This window comes from Lactuca serriola, chromosome 7, assembly GCF_051521515.1.
Source record: "Lactuca serriola cultivar US96UC23 chromosome 7, Lser_US96UC23_V15, whole genome shotgun sequence".
Lineage (NCBI taxonomy): Eukaryota > Viridiplantae > Streptophyta > Magnoliopsida > Asterales > Asteraceae > Lactuca > Lactuca serriola.
Window position 1 is genome coordinate 131,763,989 of NC_136414.1, and position 25,405 is coordinate 131,789,393.

The window sequence follows — 25,405 nt, forward strand, 5'->3', positions numbered from 1 at the left end:
TGGAAAAAACGGTATCGATGGCGGCTTTAAGAGTCAAAGAGGATGTATCCAACACGTGAACAACTCTGATAAATCTTTCCTTTACGATCCTAAGTCTATCAACATATCTCTAAACTATAGCCGTTTGTTCTTTTTTGGAAACATCACTAGACTCAACAACTAATATACCAAACACATCTTTACAAATTTCATCACAAATAGACTTGATTATCTCTTTTGAAAAGCAATTACCAATATCTTTTTTAATCGTTGAAGAAGTCAACTTTTCATTTTTTGGAGCATTTTATAAGGTATCTTTAAAAATCTTCTCATTATCTTCTCTAATGAAAGATAAGACTTCAAGGAAAAGTCCTTTATTATTAGACTTTTCCGTCTCATCATGTCCACGAAATGTTAATGCATTTTTCAATAAAAATCTACAACTACGGATTGTAGCACGTAATCGTGTTTCATAATTACTTTGCTCAAGTTCAGTTTGCTTTTGCAAAACCTCACCAATAGATTGGTTTTTTCTTAATAACAAATGACACTTTTCTTCGGCCTTATGGTGAGAACTATGAATCTGAACCATATGTTTCTGGAATGATTTGTTTTGCTACAATTGTCAAAGCCTTCGGTTATAAAAGCATCTTTTCCACCTTGACAACCTACCATGTCTCTAAACAAATAGCAACAAAAACAATATTTTTTAATGCTATACTCTAACCATGGAAATTTCGTAAACCATTCCACAACAAAACGTCTTTGCTTCTCACCAAATAAGGTAAATTCAAAATTATGCCCCTTTGGTTGACAAGGTCCTTTAATCAAGTAAGCCCTCCTTATTCCATCCCTTTGATTAGGATTATAAGATCTAATCTTTGGCCTCTCCCCTGGGTCCGAAGGAAGATCATTCAAATCAAAAGAATGTGACACTTTTGGTTTTTGAGTATGCTCCTTAAATTGTGGTTCTTGTAGTTTTGAAATAGGTTCATTAGATTGTGGTTCTTGTTGTCTTGGTGTGTTGATTAGGTTGTGGAACTTGTGTACTTTCATTAGCCCTATTTTTTTTGAAGTTCCTTCACCATTGTTGTCTCCAACATCTAATTTTCTTTTGAAAAATTTGTTAATAGCAACATACAATCAAAATATATCAACAATCAACTCTAATTCTATAACTTGATTTTAAGTTTCAACAACAAATAATCACTAATTATTGACCCTAAGTCTCTAATTTAACAATCTTAATTGGCAATTTCTATTTTTTCAACACAATGCCAAAAAATTGGATTTCAATTAACCTAAAAATAATCACAAAGTTTTTACTTACTTGCTTCATTGTGCACCACTTTGATCAATAATCACCCACCACAGCAGCGTGTCGTCGCAGGGCAGGGAGTAAAACAAAGTCTGAAGTCAAGATTTGTTAATTGTTGGGAATTGGCGTTCATAAGTTTCTTTTTGGTATTAGGCATTGGGCTTTAAGTTTGGGCAATTGGGATACTTATTAATTGGATTATACATTTACAAAAACACACAAAAAAAAGGTAGCCTAAAATATATTTTAGACTTATGGTGCATATAAACAATAATTTCTTGGAAAAAATTTGTATTATTAATTTTTTTGGGGGGCCTCCTGTGATACCCCATGGTCCTTAATTAGATCCGCCTATGGTAGCAAAATAGCCGGTTCCTTAGAAGTTTTTGTAACAAAAGAACTATGGATTTTCCCTGTATCAAAAATAGCTACAACTAGCTACGGAGTAAGATTCGTAGAAAATTATGTAACAAAAAATCTACGGAAAGCCATTCAGTAGCAAAATAGCTACGGAGTAAGATTCCGTAGCACTTTTCCGTAGCTATTCATGATTTTTCCTGTAGTGCTTGTTTCTAGTAACCAGTGGGTGTCGTAGTTTGGAAAGTGGGTGTCGTAGTTTGGAAAGGAGAGAGGAAATTTAAAAGATATAAAACATGTGTGAACAATTGAAATGTGAAAGCATAAGAATTTAAAAGCATCTCTCACAAACTTAATAAATTTAATAATGTCATGTCATATATAGTTATATAATAACAAGGCTTGGGGTAAGCACATCCACTAAATATTACTTATTATATATTAGTATGTAGATTTTATTTCATTTCCAAATATTTCTTATAATTTTTTCATCCATTTAATCAATATATATGTGTAGGTATATTACCTACACATAATTGTTTTTTTATCATGTGTAGGTAATTTCATATTATGTAAATCAAAAATCTTAGAGAGAAAAATCTATTTTATATAAAATGTTACTATATGGTAAAGACCCTAATTTCTTGTAGTGTTTATGTTGATGATGTCATTCTAATGGGAAATGATGATACTAAATTAAATAATTCAACTCTATCTACACAATCAGTTCAACATCAAAGATCTTCTTCCTCTAAATTATTTCTTGGGCATTAATGCAACTCACAAAACAGAAGGGTTGGTGCTTAGTCAAAAAAAGTACACCCTAGATATCTTTAAAGACTGTAGTCAACAAGGTTGTCGACCAAGTGCTTTCCCCATGGAGCAACATCGGTCTAGAAATGAATAGCCCTGATGTTGATAACAGTCAATATCATCGACTGATTGGTCGAATCTTGTATTTACAATTAAGCAGATCGGACATCTCTTATACAATGAATTTGCTCAGCCAATTTGTCTCTAGTCCTTGAAAAACATTTGGATGCTGCCATGTGTATCGTTCGTTACTTAAAAGCCACCCAAGGTCATCGTATTCTTCTTCCAAAAACGTGAGGCCTTGGGCTTACTGACTTCTGTGATGCTGATTGGTTAGGGTATCAAATCTCTAGATGATCTCGAACTGCATGTCTTGTTTTGTTGTGAGGAGCCCCGATTTCATGGGGAACAAAAAACAATCGGTTGTTTCACGTTCTTTCGTTGAAGCTGAATACAGATCAATGGCTACCATCGTAAGCGAGATTCTTTGGATGTGCCCGCCATTGAGTGAACTTAACGTGATTCAAGATGGTCCTACCCAACTTTTCTGTGATAATCAAGCTGGAAGGAAAATAGTCTTCCATGAACATACCAAACATGTTGAAATGGATATTGTTATTTTGTTGAGAGCGAGTTGAGTCGAACGAAATCGTTACAAAATACATCAGCACTACAAATCAAGTGGCTGACATTTTTACTAATACTCTCATTGCCCAGGGTCTATGCTCCTTTTGAGGTAAACTAGGCATTTGTACTCTCCACGCTCCAACTTGAGGGGGAGTGAAAGAATCCGTCCGTTTTATTTATATCTTTCTTTTATTTAGGATATATATTGTTTCGCTTTAAAGATTATCCCTTCCTTTTTTTATCTCGTCTCTTGTATTTATATTATAGGCGTGTTTTCAATCAATCAATTAAGAAGTTTTGATATCTATTACACTGATATCTGAAAACATAAGACCAATATTAATATTGTTGAACTATCTAGTGACAATATATTGTTACTTTTCTTCTAAAATACCATCAAATAGGAACATCAGTTGCTTAATGTGGCTTAAATTATGTTTTTTTACCGGTGCTATTCGTTCATCTTTGGTTATCTACATAGAAATTAGTAAAGGAGTAGTGACAAATTTAACACGTGTATAAATATGGAATTAATTCATTTGGAAAGTACACGTGAACCATGTGACATCCCCATTTTTACGGCTAGAAAAGACCGATTTTTTTATGCTTTATAAAAATCAGAGTATCTCTTTTAATAAAAATGTTGCGGAATTTGTTCCCAGAAAAACATGATAATCGCGTTATCAAAGCATTTCTAAAGAAATATATTTTTATTCACTTTTAAAACATTTGGGATGTCATCGTCAATACAGAAACATAAGTATAAACATAACTTACATTTATTTACACTACTGATCTACATCTCTTTTAAATCTCTTAGTGTAATGTAACTTCATATCGACACCTGTGATATAAATAAACTGAGTGGGCCAGGTTGGGAAACCTGGTGAGTACATAGGGTTTTCAACCCACAATAATATAATTATTATATTTAAACATCAAATAATCGACCCAATTTCCCATTCCCATTATCTTCTTAAGGATTTACCCTAAGGATTAGCTAACCCTCGTTCCTTTATTCCTAAGGATCATCCTAAGGAAACAACATGAAGTCCATTATTGCCAATGACACAGTGGTCAAACGTAGCTGCGCCTGCTAATGTTATCACTTAGGAGCAGCTGCCAGAATTGAGACTTTTTCTATGAGGCGCTTCTGCCGCGGTATTGACCTTTAAACACTACTGTCATGGTCATAAGGCTCTCTATTAGGCACAACTGCCGATACTGTCCTTAGAGCACAGTTGCTAGGACGTTTACCGTAGATCTAAAACATCTACGGGTTGTGGCACAGCTGGCAGTGCTCATCTATAGGGTACTAGGTCCACTGCTGCCAATGTATACCTATAGGGCACTAGGTCCGTACTACTAATGTTCCTCTATTTCAGCTTTTATTCCTCATCATTCATCTACCCATGTTTTACCCAACATATTTTGTAGATATAAAATACTTTATACAGTTTACATCATTTAAAACATGTATAAAAATCTTTCACCAGCATAGACAACAAGTATTCAGACAATATGAACACATAGCACGTAATTTATATTAAAATACTTCATATCTATGTGTAAGATGTGTAACGCCTGTGTTTCCGGGCTTGCCATTTTTAGCAATGTAATAGTCTAGGTTAACCTTTGTAACCCGTTTTGAAATAATAATAATGTATTATTTGAGTATTATGTGTTTTGTGCTTAATTGCTTAATTATGTGGTTTGATTAATTAAGAATAAAAATAAGCGTCGAAATTTAAGTTTGAAATAAACTTGGTATCATTGGATAAAGTTGTAGCGGTCGAAACAAGGATTCCGGAGATATAAGAAATGCCGAAATCCGAGTTATAACGAAGAAGTTATGACCTGTCGAAGTTTTACGGCAAAACCGGCACGGCACCGGGAAGCGTAAATAGTGAATTTAAGATAGAGCGAGATTTAGCCTTATCAATCTAAACAAAAGTTGTAGAATATGTTAAGATAAGAGCGTTAATAAAAAGAACGCCCAAATCTGACTTCGTATGAGGAAGTTATGATTTTTCTAAGATTCGGCTTAGCAGTGCACGACCCAAAACTCGAATTTTAGTTCGAGCGGTTTTTGGCTTAAGCGACCTAAATGAGAGTTGAAGGTCTCATTAATAGGAACTCAACGGTAAAAATATGGACGAAAACGGAGTTCGTATGAAGGAGTTACGAATTCTTCGCGGTCGTTTAACAGTCTAAACACCTCCTACTGTTAAATTTGAGATCGGTCAAGATTTAGCCGACGGAGTCTAAACGAAAGTTGTAGATCTTGATTTTACCTACGCGTGGATATAAAGAACGTCAAAAACGGAGCTCGTATGCGAGAGTTATGATTTTTCTAAGTTCGAAGGCTAACACGCGATAGGGGTGACGTGGCACCACCCAGAATTTGACACGTGGCACCACCAGAAAGCCGCCACATGGACCAACTCGGCGAGTAGGTGTCCCCTACTCGGCGAGTACATCAGATATTTTCACTATAAATAGGATGCGAGGGTTCAGGGTTTATTTGCTCATTTCTTCTCATCTTTGCGCCGAAGCTCTGCATTTTTACCCCCGAAGCCACCCCGAAGCCCCGGTATCATACTCTAGCCCCGAGGCAAGTCCCGAGATCCCGAAGATCCCGAGAAGTGCGGTTCCCGAGTCGAAGCTCTGCCCGCGAGAAGTTCGATTTTTGAGGAGATCTTCCAGATCTGCTGTGGATTACTACTTCTATAAGCCGTAGTGCTGTCCGATCATCTTCTGATCAAGTGAGTGTGTAGTTATTTCCTTCCAAATACAATAATACGAAGTATTATATATAAAATACGTGCTATGTGTATATATTTGGTTGTGTTATGTGTGAATGAGTATTCACTCTCTTCTATCTTACAGATCTGCTTATTTCTTTATGAGATATGTGTTATGTGTGTGTGTGCCTCATCTGTTATGTGATATATGTGTTGATTAAAGCATGCTATACAGGTTTTTAAACTATGTATACAAATGTATATTTTATCTACTAATATGTTGGGTAGAACATGGGTAGACAGTTGGTGTGTAATAAACAGATGAGAGGCCTCGTTGTTGTTTGATTGAGTCATCTAGCGGAGTTTAGATGACGACCACTGGCTATTCTAGACAGTCTTGTGGAAACATTAGCAGGTTCGCCACCTGTAGGTGTTAATGAACTTGGGTGTTCATTCGATGTACTCCATCCCCCTCATGGTTGCCTTATTTGACTTATATTGCTGAGGTACCCCCGAAGCATGTGTTGTCGCCCCGATGAAATATTCTTAGAATAGGTCCCTTATGTTAGTTGTTTTAGGGACATTAAAGTGAGAATAACGGGAATGGGTAATTGGGTTATTGTTGGTTGGTGAAAATTAAATATGATATTTATTGTGGGTTGAAAACCCTATATGCTCACCAGGCTCCCAAGCCTGACCCACTCAGTTTTAAATTGTATTACAGGTAGTGGCGGAAGGGCATGAGATGGATGAACCATCAAGTTGTTTTGTTTACAAGTCTGCATATGTTTATATTTGTTATATGACTTGTAATGTATTCGTTTATGCTTATTGGTCTGTATCGGAACATGACACCCCGAGTTTTGATTATAATGAAAATACATTTCTTTTATGAAATGCTTCGGTAAACAATGTTTTATCATGTTTTGTTTTTGGGAACAAATTCCGCAACTCTTTCAAATCAAAAGGATTTACTCTGAAAATATTTAAAAGCATAAATGAAAATCGGTCTTTTCTGGCCGAGATTTTGGGGATGTCACAGTTGGTATCAGAGCATTAGTTTAAGCGAACTAGGAATTTGTTGGATTTCTAGACTTAAACTTAGAATGCTAAGTGAAGTTTTGAGATGCGTGTCTGTTATGTTTTAGACACGAGCACTAGTTTATTTTAGGAAAGTTGCCTAAAATGCTTTATGTGCTAAATGTTATATTTTGCCATATATGTTATTATTTGTTCGGATCTATGGTCTATTGCCGACCGGATCTAGAAACCTTATGTGTGTAGGATTCTAAGCGTACGTCTACGATATTAGAACTAGCATGTAAACTTTTCGGAGTGATAATGATGATTTGAATATCTATCATGATTGAGGATCTAATTTCGCCTTATTCGGTGTGTAGATCAAAATGGTGAGAACAAGAAGTGGAGTTGGAAATGCTGACGAAAACAGGAATCAACCACCAGTGATTGAGCTAATACCTGTCGTGGCAGCAGCACCAGAGCCAATAACCATGGATGGTGTGCAATTGATGATTCAGACGATGTTGGATCGTCAGATGGATGAAACTAGACGGTTACTTCAACAAAATCGTGAAGAACTGTCGATTCGTGTGGAAGAGCCTGAACTGAATGAAGGGCACTCAGAAGGTGGAAACTTCAGTGGGTCTGTTGGTCCAGCCAACCCACCGATAGTTAGGCAAGATAATCGCGATGGAAGGAATGATGGAATGGGATGCAAGTACAAGGACTTTTTGACTTGCAAACCATCGACCTTCAATGGAAAGGATGATCCGATTGGGGTTATGGATTGGATCTCCGAAATGGAGCTAGCCTTCATGACGTGTGGCTGCAGAGGTAAGTTGCAAACTATCTATGACGTGCGTCAATTCCGAGGTGGAGCCGTTCGTTGGTGGAACACTCTAGGGAAGACCTTAAGCCCTAATGAGCCACTGCAATTGTCATGGGCAGAGTTCTTGGTGCAGTTCAAGCGCAAGTTCTGCTCGGCTCAAAATCTGTTGGAGTTGGAGAATAAGTTTTTGACATTGACAAAGGGTAGCATGTCAGTGGATGAGTACACCAATAACTTCACCGATAAGATGGAGTTTGCCTTGCGTATCGTTCCAGACGAGCTGACAAAGGTGGATCGGTATGCGAAGGGACTTCCATGGGAGTACGAGGTGCCAGTACGTCAGGCACTTACTCTAGAGGCAGCTATCTGGGCTGCCAAGTCTGTGGAGAACATGATCAAGGGGAGAACCACCGTCAAGTTTGAGGTTGGTGAGAAAAGGAAGTTTGAGGGAACATCTGGTTCCAGTAAGAAGAGCAAATTTTCGAAATCTGATTCGAAAAAGTTTGGAGGAAAAGGAGGCGAAGCAAAGTGGTGTGATAAGTGTAAGAAAAAGCACTTTGGGAAATGCAGCGAGGATGTGACCTGCTACAAGTGTGGAAAGGTTGGACATTTTGCCAATGAATGTCCGAACAGCAAAAGGATGTGTTTTGGTTGCAATGAAGAGGGGCACATTTTGAAAGACTGTCCGAAGAAGAAGGAGGCAGCAAAGCCCAACATTCCACCAAAGCCGAAGGCGAGGGCCTTCCAGATGACACTTGAGGCTGCGAAAGATGAAGCTGATGTCGCTTCAGGTACCTTTCTCATAAATGAATTACCTGCTCATATATTGTTTGATTCTGGAGCCAACTACTCCTTTATTTCGCATGAGTTTGGTAGAAAGCTAGCTTTGCCTATTGATAGACTAGATAATGCTTTATTAGTCGAAGTAGCTAGTGGCAAGTTTGTACCTGTTAGCCATCGTATGAAAAACGTCTTGATCGACCTTAATGGGAATAAGTTTCACGAGGCGTTATTGCCTATCGAACTTAATGGTTTCGACATCGTCTTGGGAATGGATTGGCTTAGCGCCAATGATGCCGATATTTTATGCAAGAAAAAGATAGTTAAAGTAAACCCGCCTGGAAAAGATTCGTTTATGGTGTATGGGGACAAACGGCGAGTGAATTCTGGGATCATTTCTCTAATGAAAGCCAGAAAGTGTTTGACCAAGGGATGTACATCATATTTAGCATTTGTGATTGATGCTAAGAAGGAAAAGAAGGTGATGCAGAGCATTCCAGTGGTGTGTGATTTTCCGGAAGTGTTCCCCGAGGATCTTCCTGGATTACCACCTGATAGACAAGTGGAGTTTAGAATAGACTTGTTACCAGGAACCACGCCAATAGCAAAAGCACCTTATCGATTAGCACCGACGGAGATGAAGGAGCTGATGATGCAACTTCAGGAGTTGTTGGACAAAGGTTTCATTAGACCTAGTTCATCGCCCTGGGGAGCTCCGGTGTTATTTGTAAAGAAGAAAGATGGAAGTATGAGAATGTGCATCGATTACAGAGAGCTGAACAAGGCAACAATAAAGAATAGATATCCGTTGCCGAGGATTGATGACCTGTTTGATCAATTGCAAGGTTCGAGCTATTTCTCGAAGATCGATCTTAGGTCAGGATATCATCAGCTGAAAGTAAGAGAGCAAGATATCGAGAAGACTGCATTCAGAACTAGATATGGACACTACGAGTTCTTGGTTATGTCGTTTGGACTAACCAATGCTCCAGCAGCGTTCATGGATTTGATGAATAGGGTTTGTAACCCGTTCCTTGATAAATCCGTGATAGTGTTCATAGACGACATTCTGATTTACTCGAAAAGCCAGGAGGAGCATGGCAGACACTTGCGAGAAGTGTTAGAAGTTTTGAAGCGGGAGAGGCTTTATGCAAAGTTCTCCAAATGTGATTTTTGGATTCGTGAAGTCCAATTCTTGGGTCATGTGGTCAACCAAGAAGGGATAATGGTTGATCCAGCGAAGATCGAAGCTGTGACGAAGTGGGAACAACCGAAAAGTCCCACGGAGATTCGAAGCTTTTTAGGATTAGCCGGATATTACCGCAGGTTTATCCAAGGCTTTTCTTCGATTGCTACTCCATTGACAGCTTTGACCCACAAAGGAGCTACTTATGCTTGGAGTGAGAAGCATAAAGAAGCATTCGAGAAGTTAAAGAAGAAGCTATGCGAGACACCGATACTTTCTCTACCCGATGGAGTTGAAGACTTCGCTGTTTATAGCGATGCGTCTGGTGTTGGATTGGGTTGTGTTTTGACCCAAAGAGAAAAGGTGATAGCATATGCGTCTCGACAGCTGAAAGAGCATGAAAAGAATTACCCAACTCATGATTTGGAGTTGGCAGCGGTAGTTTTTGCTCTAAAAATATGGAGGCATTACCTCTATGGCACGAAGTGCAAACTTTTCACTGATCATAAGAGTCTCCAATACCTCTTTAATCAGAAAGAATTGAATATGAGGCAACGACGCTGGCTAGAATTACTTAAAGACTACGACTGCGAGATACTTTACCACCCCGGTAAAGCTAATGTTGTTGCTGATGCTCTCAGTCGGAAAGTCAATCTTGAAAGGAAGAGGCCAAGAGCGTTGAGAATTGAAGTTGTCTCGACTATTGTGGAAAGTATAAAGAAGCCTCAAGAGGAAGCTTCTGAGAAAAATGACCGAAAGGAGGAACGTTTGGGTAAAACGTTGGTGTTTGGTACTAACGGTCATGGACTGAAGGTATTCCAAGATCGTATTTGGGTACCTAAGTCAGGAGGAATTAGGGACCTTCTGATGGAAGAAGCTCACAAAACCATGTACTCAATTCATCCGGGTAGCACTAAAATGTATAGGGACCTGAAACCCTACTACTGGTGGCCGACGATGAAGCTTGATGTTGCAAAGTATGTGGCCGAGTGTGTGACTTGTGCGAGAGTCAAGACACAACATCAGAAACCTTACGGGAGTTTAGAACCTTTGCCTGTGCCTATGGGTAAGTGGGAAGACATTGCTATGGATTTTGTCACTAAACTGCCCAGAACAAAGAATGGTCACTACATGATTTGGGTGGTCGTTGATCGATTCACTAAGAGTGCGCATTTCATAGCGGCCAGGGAGAAATGGTCTATGGAGAAGCTTGCGAATTCCTACGTGAAGGAAATTGTGAGGCTTCACGGTGTTCCGTTAACAATTGTGTCGGATCGTGATAGCCGTTTCACATCAAGGTTTTGGAAAAGTCTACAAGAGGAAATGGGTACCAAGTTATGTTTAAGCACAGCTTACCATCCGCAGACTGATGGTCAGAGTGAAAGAACAATACAAACACTTGAAGATATGCTGAGAGCATGTACCTTGGAATTCCTAGGTAATTGGGATGAACATTTACCATTGGTAGAATTTTCCTATAATAATAGTTTTCACTCGAGCATTAAGATGGCACCTTATCAAGCTTTGTATGGACAGAAGTGTCGTACGCCGTCTTGTTGGCTTGAGGCTGGGGAAAAGCAGTTTATGGGACCGGAGTTGGTTCATCAAACTGCTGAAAAGTTGAAAATAATTAGGGAAAGAATGTTAGCGGCTCAGGATCGTCAAAAGAGCTATGCTGACAAGAAGCGGAGACCGATAACCTTTGAGGTTGGGGATTCGTTTTGCTTAAAGTCTCGCCGTGGAAGGGACTTATAAGATTTGGAAAAAGGGGAAAGTTGAGTCCAAGGTTTATTGGACCGTTTAAAGTCCTTCAGAGGATTGGGAATCAAGCATACAAGCTCGAATTACCCGAAGAACTGAATGGAATTCACAACACCTTTCATGTGTGTTATTTGAGGAAGTTCACGGGAGAAGTTCCCGATATAATTCCAATTTCTGAATTGAGAATTGATGAGAACAAAAGGTTGATTGAAGAACCAGAGGCAATTGTTGACCGAAAGACTAAGAAGTTGCGACGCAAAATGGTTGGGTTAGTGCTTGTCCGATGGAAACACGCGAATGGGCCGAATCTCACCTGGGAGACGGAGAGTGACATGTTGCGTCGCTATCCGCATTTGTTTGTTGATGTGTGATTCCGGGGACAGAATCATTCTAAGGTGGAGAGAATTGTAACGCATGTGTTTCCGGGCTTGCCATTTTTAGCAATGTAATAGTCTAGGTTAACCTTTGTAACCCGTTTTGAAATAATAATAATGTATTATTTGAGTATTATGTGTTTTGTGCTTAATTGCTTAATTATGTGGTTTGATTAATTAAGAATAAAAATAAGCGTCGAAATTTAAGTTTGAAATAAACTTGGTATCATTGGATAAAGTTGTAGCGGTCGAAACAAGGATTCCGGAGATATAAGAAATGCCGAAATCCGAGTTATAACGAAGAAGTTATGACCTGTCGAAGTTTTACGGCAAAACCGGCACGGCACCGGGAAGCGTAAATAGTGAATTTAAGATAGAGCGAGATTTAGCCTTATCAATCTAAACAAAAGTTGTAGAATATGTTAAGATAAGAGCGTTAATAAAAAGAACGCCCAAATCTGACTTCGTATGAGGAAGTTATGATTTTTCTAAGATTCGGCTTAGCAGTGCACGACCCAAAACTCGAATTTTAGTTCGAGCGGTTTTTGGCTTACGCGACCTAAATGAGAGTTGAAGGTCTCATTAATAGGAACTCAACGGTAAAAATATGGACGAAAACGGAGTTCGTATGAAGGAGTTACGAATTCTTCGCGGTCGTTTAACAGTCTAAACACCTCCTACTGTTAAATTTGAGATCGGTCAAGATTTAGCCGACGGAGTCTAAACGAAAGTTGTAGATCTTGATTTTACCTACGCGTGGATATAAAGAACGTCAAAAACGGAGCTCGTATGCGAGAGTTATGATTTTTCTAAGTTCGAAGGCTAACACGCGATAGGGGTGACGTGGCACCACCCAGAATTTGACACGTGGCACCACCAGAAAGCCGCCACATGGACCAACTCGGCGAGTAGGTGTCCCCTACTCGGCGAGTACATCAGATATTTTCACTATAAATAGGATGCGAGGGTTCAGGGTTTATTTGCTCATTTCTTCTCATCTTTGCGCCGAAGCTCTGCATTTTTACCCCCGAAGCCACCCCGAAGCCCCGGTATCATACTCTAGCCCCGAGGCAAGTCCCGAGATCCCGAAGATCCCGAGAAGTGCGGTTCCCGAGTCGAAGCTCTGCCCGCGAGAAGTTCGATTTTTGAGGAGATCTTCCAGATCTGCTGTGGATTACTACTTCTATAAGCCGTAGTGCTGTCCGATCATCTTCTGATCAAGTGAGTGTGTAGTTATTTCCTTCCAAATACAATAATACGAAGTATTATATATAAAATACGTGCTATGTGTATATATTTGGTTGTGTTATGTGTGAATGAGTATTCACTCTCTTCTATCTTACAGATCTGCTTATTTCTTTATGAGATATGTGTTATGTGTGTGTGTGCCTCATCTGTTATGTGATATATGTGTTGATTAAAGCATGCTATACAGGTTTTTAAACTATGTATACAAATGTATATTTTATCTACTAATATGTTGGGTAGAACATGGGTAGACAGTTGGTGTGTAATAAACAGATGAGAGGCCTCGTTGTTGTTTGATTGAGTCATCTAGCGGAGTTTAGATGATGACCACTGGCTATTCTAGACAGTCTTGTGGAAACATTAGCAGGTTCGCCACCTGTAGGTGTTAATGAACTTGGGTGTTCATTCGCTGTACTCCATCCCCCTCATGGTTGCCTTATTTGACTTATATTGCTGAGGTACCCCCGAAGCATGTGTTGTCGCCCCGATGAAATATTCTTAGAATAGGTCCCTTATGTTAGTTGTTTTAGGGACATTAAAGTGAGAATAACGGGAATGGGTAATTGGGTTATTGTTGGTTGGTGAAAATTAAATATGATATTTATTGTGGGTTGAAAACCCTATATGCTCACCAGGCTCCCAAGCCTGACCCACTCAGTTTTAAATTGTATTACAGGTAGTGGCGGAAGGGCATGAGATGGATGAACCATCAAGTTGTTTTGTTTACAAGTCTGCATATGTTTATATTTGTTATATGACTTGTAATGTATTCGTTTATGCTTATTGGTCTGTATCGGAACATGACACCCCGAGTTTTGATTATAATGAAAATACATTTCTTTTATGAAATGCTTCGGTAAACAATGTTTTATCATGTTTTGTTTTTAGGAACAAATTCCGCAACTCTTTCAAATCAAAAGGATTTACTCTGAAAATATTTAAAAACATAAATGAAAATCGGTCTTTTCTGGCCGAGATTTTGGGGATGTCACAAGATGAAAGTAACCATGCACTCACCTGAAAAGGTGGTGATTCTGCCTTCGAACAGCGCTTCGTTATCTCAAAACAATTATCCCTCGATAAAACCTAGTATCATTATCACTAGGGTTTAGTCTAACGTTAACCGTGACTAATTAATAGTCTAGCTATTATTATTATTATTATTATTATTATTATTATTATTATATAAGCATTAAACAACACTCTATATAACTCATAATAACAGCCCAAATAATTATTTTAAGGTCCTAATAATGTTACTCTATTAAAACATAAGCTATACTAAAGATAGGTTAGACGTAGCTCACTTACAGCGAGTTTTTCTCAAAACCGGGCTCCGCTGGAGCAGCGTTCCTGAGCCGAAAGGCTCTTCTTCTCGGAGCCGTCGGGCGCTCCGGGGCTTCCGCCTCGTGCTAGGGAGGTTCCCTAGGCTTTTCGGGGGGTTTCAGGGCTAGAGATAAGTTCTAGAGAGAGAGGGGAGTGAGGCGAGGTGTGAGGAATGAAGAGGGCTTCACCTCTTATTTATAGGAGGATGGAGGGTCACTCACGTCGTGAGCCAGGCTGGCTATAGCCAGGCGCAGCCTGGTGCTGACACGTGGCATCGCACACAGGGTGGAAATCAGCCGATTTTAAAAAATTCATAACTTTCACATACGAGCTCCGTTTTCGACGTTCTTTATATCCACGCGTAGGTAAAAACAAGATCTACAACTTTCATTTAGACTCTGTTGGCTAATTCTCGACCGATCTTAAATTTAACAGTACAAGGAGATTAGACTGCTAAATGACCGCGAAGAATTCGTAACTCCCTCATACGGACTCCGTTTTCGTTTGTCTTTTTACCGTTGAGTTCCTATTAATGAGATTTTCAACTCTCATTTAGGCTGTGTAAGCCAAAAACCGCTCGAATTAAAATTCGAGTTTCGAGCCGTGCACTGCTATGCCAAATCTTAGAAAAATCATAACTTCATCATACGAAGTCAGATTTAGGCGTTCTTTTTTTTTGTATGTTCTCGGTTTAATGTATACTATAAATTTTGTTTAGATCACTAAGGCTAAAAAGTCCTCTATCTTAAATTCACTATTTACGTCTCCCGGTGCCGTGCCGGTTTTGCCGAAAAACTACGACGGGCCATAACTTCTTCGTTATAACTCGGATTTCAGCATTCTTTATACGTACGGAAACCTTGAGACATATTCTACAACATGGTTAAGACTATTTATTATAAATAATCTTTTGCCGAAAAGTCGTTTTCGACCCCTATTATCTCTAAATTGACTAGCCCGGATCTACGCGCGTTACAAACCACTTGTAGTGACATCTGGTGTCCGGAAGGCGATGGAGCAACAAATTTTGTTGTCGATGCTTGTTTCTAGTAGCTGTCTTAGTTTGGAAATGAGAGAGGAAATTTTAAAGATATAAAACATGTGTGAACAATTGAAATGTGAAAGCATAAGAATTTAAAAGCATCTAGTCTCACAAACTTAATAAATTTAATAATGTCATGTCATATATAGTTATATAATAACAAGGCTTGTGGTAAGCACATCCACTAAATATTACTTATTATATATTAGTATGTAGATTTTATTTCATTTCCAAATATTTCTTATAATTTTTTCATCTAAAAGAGTATAATCTATATATTAATATTTTTTTTTGAGGTCGTAAAACAACATAAAAGGAAAAGTGAAGAAAAAGTTTAATATATATCTTTATATTATGGTAATAAAAAAAACAATAACAACTAAACTCAAATAGTAAGGTAATTCGTAATTTCGTAATCATAACACAAGAGTCATTCCAAATCAGTTGAAAACGTATCATTACATACTCGAATGTAAAATACGCATTACAGAGCAAGAAGTGTCGAAGGCGGATCAAGGACCGATGTCCACCGGAGGTATGGCCGGTGTGGAGAGATCTTCGGTGTGGGAGGATGCAATCGTGAAAGGGAAAAAGCGAATGGAGGCGATGAATGTATTCTCAAATTAGAAGGGGTATTTTTAGGTCTTTCTGGAAAAGAGATGAAAAAGTTTTTTTTGCGGTTCTTTTGTCTTCCAGAAAACAAACAATCTTTTTGGTAAATATCTACCTGCCGGCAGATGTAAGCGCACAAAAAGTCTTTTTGCCAAAAAACAAATGAGCCCTAAGTGTCTCTTCGTTTAGAGAGGAGAAAGGAAATTTTAAATAACTAAAACATGTGTGAACAGTTGAAATGTGAAAGCATAAGAATTTAAAAGCATCTACATGCCTCACAAGCTAAATAAATTTAATAATGTCTTGTCATATATAGTTATATAATAACAAGGCTTGGGATAAGCACATACACTAAGTACGAGTACATACTTATATATTAATATGTAGATGTTATCTCATTTCCAAAAATTTCTTATAATTTTTTTTCAATTAAAAGAGTATAATCTGTATTGATTTTTTTTTGAAGTCGTAAATAAACATAAAAACTTCATATCAGAAAAAGTGAAGCAAAAGTTTACTATATATGTTAATATTATGCTAATAAAAAAAACGATAACATCTGAACTCTAATAGTCACATAATTCGTAATCAAAACACATCAGTCATTCCAAATTAGTTGAAAACGTATCAAAACATACCCAAATGTAAAATACGACTTAAATCCTCTGATGATAAATGGACCATTAATGATAAAAATTAAAAAAAAAAAAAAAAAAAAAAAAAAAACAAAGCAAGGATCGTCCCTCTTCACAAATTTTATGTGGGGCCTGAAGATGGCTATAAATAACACACATCCTTAATTTGAGAATTACATACAGACACAATTGGTTCTTTTTTTTTTTTCTGACATCAAAAGAGTTTTTCTTAAAAGCTTTTCCAAGAAATTGTATCTGATTATTTAGTGTCAGACATGGAATCACTCCAGAAAGAGATTGTTTTGGTAGAGAAAGTGTGTGAGATTTATCACAAAATTTCAAAGCTTGAAAATCTGAAACCCTCCGAAGATGTTGATAGCCTGTTCACTGAGCTGGTCCGCACATGCATCCCACCCTGTTCTATAAACATATCCAGTCTCCCGGCCAATATTCAAGAAATAAGGTCAAAGCTCATAAGACTTTGTGGTGAGGCTGAAGGCCATCTTGAAGCCCACTTCTCCACCATTTTAGGTTCTTTCCCAAATCCACTTCACCATCTAAAAGAATTCCCTTACTACTTCAATTACCTGAAGCTTAGCCGTCTTGAGTTTGACATTCTTACTGAACACTATTCTGCATTTGGACAAGCCCCTAAGCGTCTTGCCTTTGTGGGTTCTGGCCCCTTGCCTCTCACATCTATTGTATTAGCCTCTTATCATCTCAAGGACACCATTTTTCACAACTATGACATAGACTCTTCCGCAAATTTGATGGCCTCTCATCTTGTTTCCTCTGATTCTGATTTGTCCCAAAGAATGGTATTCCACACTGCCAATATAATGGATGTGACAGATGAGTTGAAGGGATATGATGTCATTTTCTTGGCTGCACTTGTAGGGATGGATGTTGATGAGAAGGTTAAGGTGATTGATCATTTGGCAAAGTACATGGCCCCAGGTGCTTTGCTCATGCTGAGGAGTGCTCATGGTGCCCGTGTCTTTCTCTATCCAGTGGTAGAAGCACAACAACTTCAAGGGTTCGAAGTTCTCTCCGTTTTTCATCCAAATGATGACGTCATCAATTCAGTCGTGATTTCACGTAAGATTGCAGATCCTGTTAACATTGATAATGGTGATAATCATCATCATCACCATGAGTTGGGGATCGAGTCCCTCATGCCATTGAGTTGCAAGTATTGTGAGTTGCAAGCTTTCAACAATCCTCTTGGCCAGATGAAAATGATTGATAATTAGATCTCATTCTACGTTAAATAGGATTGGTATTCATATAAACTTATCGTATGTGCTTGCTTGAAAGTGTGAGAATGGATTTGATTGTCTCGGTTTTCTCTTATCTTACTGAAATTTTTGGAAATAAAGAACACTATATTATGTTTTATATCATCGGCCTATTTATAAACTGTTGATTCAAAAACTCATTTACCTTTTCACTAAATTATAGTTCCTTCTATAATATCCTCTGTAGCTTAAGAAAGAAGCCCTTACACTACCACGGAATTCAAAGGAATATATACACTCTTGGAACGTGTCAGCTGGCAAGAGAGGAAATTATGCTTAAATCTAAGTTCTGACTATGTTCAAAGAAATATTTACACCACCACGGAATTCAAAGAGATATGAAGACACAAGAAAATGAACTTTCAACACTAGTAGTGATTGTAACTTACTATGTTCTGATTCATCAGTTATGCTTAAATCTAAGTTCTTATGGTGCTAAAATGATCATAAAGCTGCATGTAAATACAAAGGAATGTCTATTTGTGTAGAGGAATTAATGACAATCATTAACACTATGAAATATATCGACTGTTAGCGCAACCACATTATGAGCTTCTTTCAAGAGCTTATTGCGTCAAACAACCTTTTTAATGTCAAAAAAGGTATTGTGGGAGCTTATTACTTAGTACAAATTTTGTGAATACAAGGCTTGGAACCATTCATAAATGTCCCTACAGGTATGTGACTTAATGGGAAAACCACATCACACCTATGAAAATGAATTTAGCATTAAAAGGCATATCTTAACGCATGTTTACAGAGAGTCAAGATCAAATAAGAAGGAAAATTTTGGTAGGAAGGTAAGAAATTTTTTATATGCATATTTTCGTAGCAAAAAAATGGAATGAATCATTAGATGATTCAAAAGAAAAAATGCCAAAAAAAACACCTTTATGATTCATTTTTAGATAAATCAAGAAAAAAATTCACTTTTATGACAATTTTAATGAATATCAACAAAATCATCATAAAAGTGAAACATCGAAATGTTTTTTCGAGATTTTTTTTGGTGAATCATGTTATTATTGATTAATTTGTTTTGTTCGCCAAAAAAATAAGTTGAAAAAATATTTTCTTACCTTCCAACCAAAAAATTTTGATTACCGATCTATATCCTGTTTACAGAAGTATCAAAACACAAAAGTTGAATATTTCGAACCTATATTTTTTGAAATTCGATACATCCACATAGGGAGAAAACATTAATAGTAGTATGGGCGGAGCCAAATTTTTGGAATAAGGGGGGGGGGGTTTACATTGTAATAACATAACAAAATATATTTATAACTAAATAGCGTAATATGGTTAGTAAACTTGAACTAAAAATATTGGCTTTTCGATATTTCTAATCACGTTAGGTTGTAGGCAGGTATTGTGACGATATTTTTCTATGTTTATCATTAACCGGATGCAATTGTGGTTATTAACATCTTATTTTGGAACAGAAAAAAAAAATCACGGTTCGTTGTTTCTTACGATTTACCTTATATTTATAATAAATTAAATTACTAGTTATAATAATGTTACTAATTGGAAATTAGAAAAAAGTTAGAATGTATAGAAAAGTATAAATAACCTTAACTTGGAGATTGGAGTAGAGAAGCAACACTAAATTTCCAAAATAATTAACTGTGGATTGGGATTTATGGTAAATAATGATTTAAATTGATAAGAGGGGCTATGGGGTTTAATTATCAAATTCAATATGGGCCTTTTCAGTTGCAGTTAAAGTAGATTAGAATTTACTTCAATTAGAAAAGTTCGGGGAGACACTGCATCATCCAGCTGCCCGCCCGTACTATCTCCACTACCGAGCACCATGAGGATTACTAAACGGGAGAACCTTCTAATGCAGAAACTATTAACGGTTATGAATCCTCTCAAGAAAATTTTAAGAAAAATTCTCCTTCGGAGTTGCTCCCCTACAATGTTCCGAAATCCCAATACCTCACTAAGTACTATGCATACTGCTTCAATATTTCACTAATACTCCACATATTGCCTCAACAAAGTGAACTATTAAAACATTTATCACCTTGATTTAATAAAAATTTATCGAACACTATGAAGGAATCTGTCCATTTTATCTATATCTTTCTTTTATTTAGGATATCTTGTTTAGCTTTATTGAGTATCCCTTCCTATTTTATCTAGTATCTTGTATTTATATTATGGACATGTTTTCAATCTATCAATTAAGAAGTTTTGATATCTATTATGGTATCAGTTGCAAACCTCCCTATCATGACCAAGCCTAGATATGAGAGTGGCGTTGTCAAAGATGGCACAAGTGGCAAGCAGATCGATGTCAACTCCGTCTATTACATGCATGCATCTGATTATCCAAAACATATTCATTTTAATGATCTTCTTTATAACAACTATGGTTATTGGAAGGAAAATATGCAAAATTTCATTTTCACAAAAAACAAAATCAGCTTTGTTGATGGAACGTTGGAGATGCCTGAGGATGGAACTCCCCATCTGATGATATGGAGAAGGTGTGATGCCATGACCAAGGGATGGCTCACCACCACCATGGAGAAAGAAATCAGAAGTAGTGTCAAGTATGCCAAGAATGCCAGAGAAATATGGGAAGATGAACAACAAAGGGCCATCAGAAGAAGTGTGAAGCCAACACCAATTTTTAGGACAACCTACCACCTCGTTGCTAAAGATGAACAACAAAGTGCCATCATTTAGCTGAAGAAGCATTGTATAAACTTCTTCCTTTCAAGCATTCTCACAAAATGAAGACAAAGATCGTGGTTCGAGTAAAAACGGAAGATGAAAATAGTATAAGCAATATGGTATGAATGGCGAAGCGATCCGCTGCACATTTTGCAAAAAATATGGGCACAAATATGAAGTTTGTTTTGAACATATCGACTATCTGGAATGGTGGCCAGACAAGAATAAAAGAAATGGCGAAAGTCAACCAACGGAGACTAAAGTTAGACCAAATGTGGCAGAAGTCAGTGTGAATTCAAGTCCATTCCCATATGCAAGATTGGTGAAGCACTTATCTACTAATTATTCCACCTCTGAGTAGATGGTAAGACAAAATTGAACAATGATTGGGTTGTGGACCCTGATTTTTTTTATAGTAATGGACAAAACACTCCCTTGATAATATCATAATTCCTCATGGTGAAAAATTCAGAATAACAGGGGTTGGAACGACCACCATAACCAAAGATTTAAAATTGGAAAATGTCCTTTACATACCCTCGTTCAAAACTAACCTATTTTGTGGTAGATAACTAATAAAGGGTCTCAATTGTGCTGTGGCATTCTTTCATGACTTTTATGTTATACAGGACTTAGTTACGAAGAGAGTGATTGACACGGGTTAGTGTAAATATGGTATTTATTGCATGAAGTATGGAATAAGTGGAGGGGTGGAGATGGCAGTCTCAAAAGATGGACAATGATACATGAGATTAGGGCATGCGTCTAAAGAGAAACTTCGTTAAAGTGAGTGTTTGTCTAAATCCAACAACTCCATGGAAAAAAAGTTATGTGATTCTTGTATAAAGCCCAAAAAACCTCATTTACCTTTTCCTAGTTAAATAAAAATGATTGATTGTTTTGAATTAATGCATTGCGACATATCGGGAAGTTATCGTGTACCGTCTACGTCTAGAGCATGTTACCTTTTTACTATTTTTGACGATTTTAGTTATGCAATCGGGGTATGTTTGATTAAGCACAAAAATGTGGCTAGTGAATGTTTGCTTATTTTTTACATGGTAAAAACTCAATTTGGAAAAGAGATTAATTTTTACATGGTAAAAACTCAATTTGGAAAAGAGATTAAAAGATTACAGAGTGACATCGAAGGAGAGTTAACTTCTAACTTCAGGCAAGCACTTTATGCTAAACATGGCATCATTCTTAAAACATCTTGTGCCCACACCCCGCAACAAAATGGGGTGGTAAAACGAAAGCACAAACACGTCCTCGAAATAGCTTGTGCTATTTGGTTTAGGCCAACCTACCGGTTAGATTTTGGGGAGAGTGTATCATGACAACCACTTACGTCATTAATAGACTTCGTTTGAAGTCTATAAAGAACAAAACCCCATTTGAAATTGTGTTCAAACAAAATCCCACATATGACCACATGCGAGTATTTGAATGTCTTGCAAACGTCATAAAAAAAGATAGGAGGAGATAAATTTGAAGTAAGGGGGAGAACCCCTATCAACATTGGTTATCCTCAAGATCAGAAAGTTTATCGAGTTTCTGACTTGGTAGATCGAAAGATAAATGTCTTTTGAGATGTGGTGTTCATATAAAGCAACTTTCATTTCAAAAATATAACTTTAGAAAATAAAGACGATGAAGACTTGTTTATAAATATTATTGATGATGAGGTCAACATACCTGAAGCAAGCCTTGCAAACGACGATGAATGACCAGAAAACAGATGTTGATCAAACGTTGGTAAGTGACGAACAAGCTTTGAATTTTGTCCCTACAGGTGGAAATTATGCCCTTACCGTTGATCATGGTTGTTCAGAAACCACTGAAAATATTATAGTGAATAAAGAGCTGATGAACATGACTCTTATAAGACGCAGTTAAAGGGTCAAAACTCAACCAAATCATCTTAATGATTTCACTACGAGACTGCCTCCCTACATAGACCACACTCGACCCGAAGCCAGTCACCACAGCTCAAAGGTAAACCCTCTGTCTAACATTGTTTCTTATGAAAACATTTATAAATCTCACAAATGTTATCTACCTTCCATCACTGAACATGATGAGCCAAGAAACTATCACCATGCCCTAAAGATGCTCGGTGGCAAGAAGTCTTGCAAAATGAAATCAATGCTCTAGAATGAAACGGGGCATGGACTCTTGAGAATTTTCCTCATGGAAAACGAGAGATTATTTCAAAATGTGTGTACAAAATCAAGTTCATGCCAACTCGAGAATTGGATCATTACAAAGCCCGCCTTGTTGGGAAAGGTTTTACACAGATGGAAGGGGTCGACTTCCACAAGACTTTTTATCCTGTTACTAAGTTAGTCACTGTTCACGGTCGTGGAAGATAAGAAAGATTGGTCCATCCATCAACTAGATGTAAATAACGCCTTTCTTCATAGCTATTTACAAGAGGAAGTTTATATGAAGATCCCTCAAGGCTTTTTCAGAAACAAAGAAACTCGGATTTGTCGTCTAAAATAAATCACTTTATGGTCTTCGTCAAGCACCTTGAAACTGGTATCAAAAGTTCACTTGAGCCATAGTGAACATCGTTTTCAAAGAAGCCAGATCATTCACTCCTCGTCTACAAAACATACATCTCCTTTATCGATGTTCTTATTTATGTTGATGATGTCATTCTAATGGGGAATGATGATACTAAATTAAATAATTCAAACTCCATCTACACAACCAGTTCAGCATCAAAGATTTTCTCCCTCTAAATTATTTCTTGGGCATCGATGCAACTCACAAAATAGAAGGTTTGGTGCTTAGTAAAAAAAAGTACACCCTAGATATCTTTAAAGACAGTAGTCAAAAAGGTTGTCGACCAAGTGCTTTCCCCACGGAGCAGAATCGGTCTAGAAACGAATAGCCCTCATGTTGATAAAACTCAATATCAACGACTGATTGGTCGACTCTTGTATTTACAATTAACCAGATTGGACATCTCTTATACAGTGAATTTGCTCAGCCAATTTGTCTCCAGTCCTTGAAAAACATTTGGATGCTGCCATGTGTATCGTTCGTTACTTAAAAGCCACCCAAGGTCAAGGTATTCTTCTTCCAAAAACGGGAGGCCTTGGGCTTACTGACTTCTGTGATGCTGTGATGCTGATTGGTTGGGGTATCAAATCTGTAGACGATCTCGAACTGCATGTCTTGTTTTGTTGTGAGGAGCCCCAATTTCATGTCGATAAAAAAAAAACAATCGGTTGTTTCACGTTCTTTCGTTGAAGGTGAATACGGAGCAATGGCTACCACTATAACAGAGATTCTTTGGATGCGCCGGCTATTGAGTGAACTTAACGTGATTCAAGATGGTCCTACCCAACTTTTCTGTGATAATCAATCTGCAAGGCAAATAGTCTTCCATGAACATACCAAACATGTTGAAATGGATATTGTTATTTTGTTGAGAGCGAGTTGAGTCTAACGAAATCGTTACAGAATACATCAGCACTACAAATCAAGTGGCTGACATTTTTACTATTACTCTCATTGCCCAGGGTCTATGCTCCTTTTGAGGCAAACTAGGCATTGGTACTCTCCATGCTCCAGCTTGAGGGGGAATGAAAGAATCCGTCCGTTTTATTTATATCTTTTTTTTATTTAGGATATATTGTTTAGCTTTAAAGATTATCCCTTCCTATTTTATCTTGTCTCTTGTATTTATATTATGGACGTGTTTTCAATCAATCAATTAACAAGTTTTGATATCTATTACACGGATATCTGAAAACACAAGACCAATATTAATATTGTTGAGCTATCTAGTGACAATATATTGTTACTTTTCTTCTAAAATACCATCAGATAGGAACATCAGTTGCTAGAAGTGGCTTAAATTATGTTTTTTTTACAGGTGCTATTTGTTCATCTTTGGTTATCTACATAGAAATTAGTAAATGAGTAGTGACAAAACCCGTGTATAAATATGGAATTAATTCATTTGTAAAATACACGTGAACCACTTGTAGTGACATATGGTGTCCGGAAGGCGAGGGAGCAACAAATTTTGTTGTCGATGCTTGTTTCTAGTAACTGTCTTAGTTTGGAAATGAGAGAGGAAATTTTAAAGATATAAAACATGTGTGAACAATTGATATGTGAAAGCATAAGAATTTAAAAGCATCTAGTCTCACAAACTTAACAAATTTAATAATGTCATGTCATATATAGTTATATAATAACAAGGCTTGGGGTAAGCACATCCACTAAATATTACTTATTATATATTAGTATGTAGATTTTATTTCATTTCCAAATATTTCTTATAATTTTTTCATCTAAAAGAGTATAATCTATATATTGATATATTTTTTTTGAGGTTGTAGAACAACATAAAAGGAAAAAGTGAAGAAAAAGTTTAATATATATCTTTATACTATGGTAATAAAAAAAAACAATAACAACTAAACTCAAATAGTAAGGTAATTCGTAATTTCGTAGTCATAACAGAAGAGTCATTCCAAACCAGTTGAAAACGTATCATAACATACTCGAATGTAAAATACGCATTACAGTCCTCGCCTGATAAATGGACCATTAATGATATAAAAAAATTAATAAAAACTCCATGTTTTTAGTGGTCTAATGAACTTATAATATTTGGTGTTGCTGTCAAATAAAAAACAGAGCAAGGATCGTCCCTCTTCACAAATTTTATGTGGGGCCTGAAGATGGCTATAAATAACACACATCCTTAATTTGAGAATTACATACAGACACAATTGGT

General features: G+C 37.2%; 1 protein-coding gene across 1 annotated transcript; it reads left to right on the top strand.

Moving 5' to 3' along the window:
• Positions 1 to 16,845: 16,845 nt before the first annotated feature.
• On the top strand, positions 16,846 to 18,049 carry LOC145062086 (nicotianamine synthase-like). Its single transcript, XM_079009707.1, has one exon. It carries the CDS (start codon positions 16,927 to 16,929, stop codon positions 17,902 to 17,904), a length of 978 nt encoding a protein of 325 aa, XP_078865833.1. The 5' UTR covers positions 16,846 to 16,926; the 3' UTR covers positions 17,905 to 18,049.
• Positions 18,050 to 25,405: the final 7,356 nt, after the last annotated feature.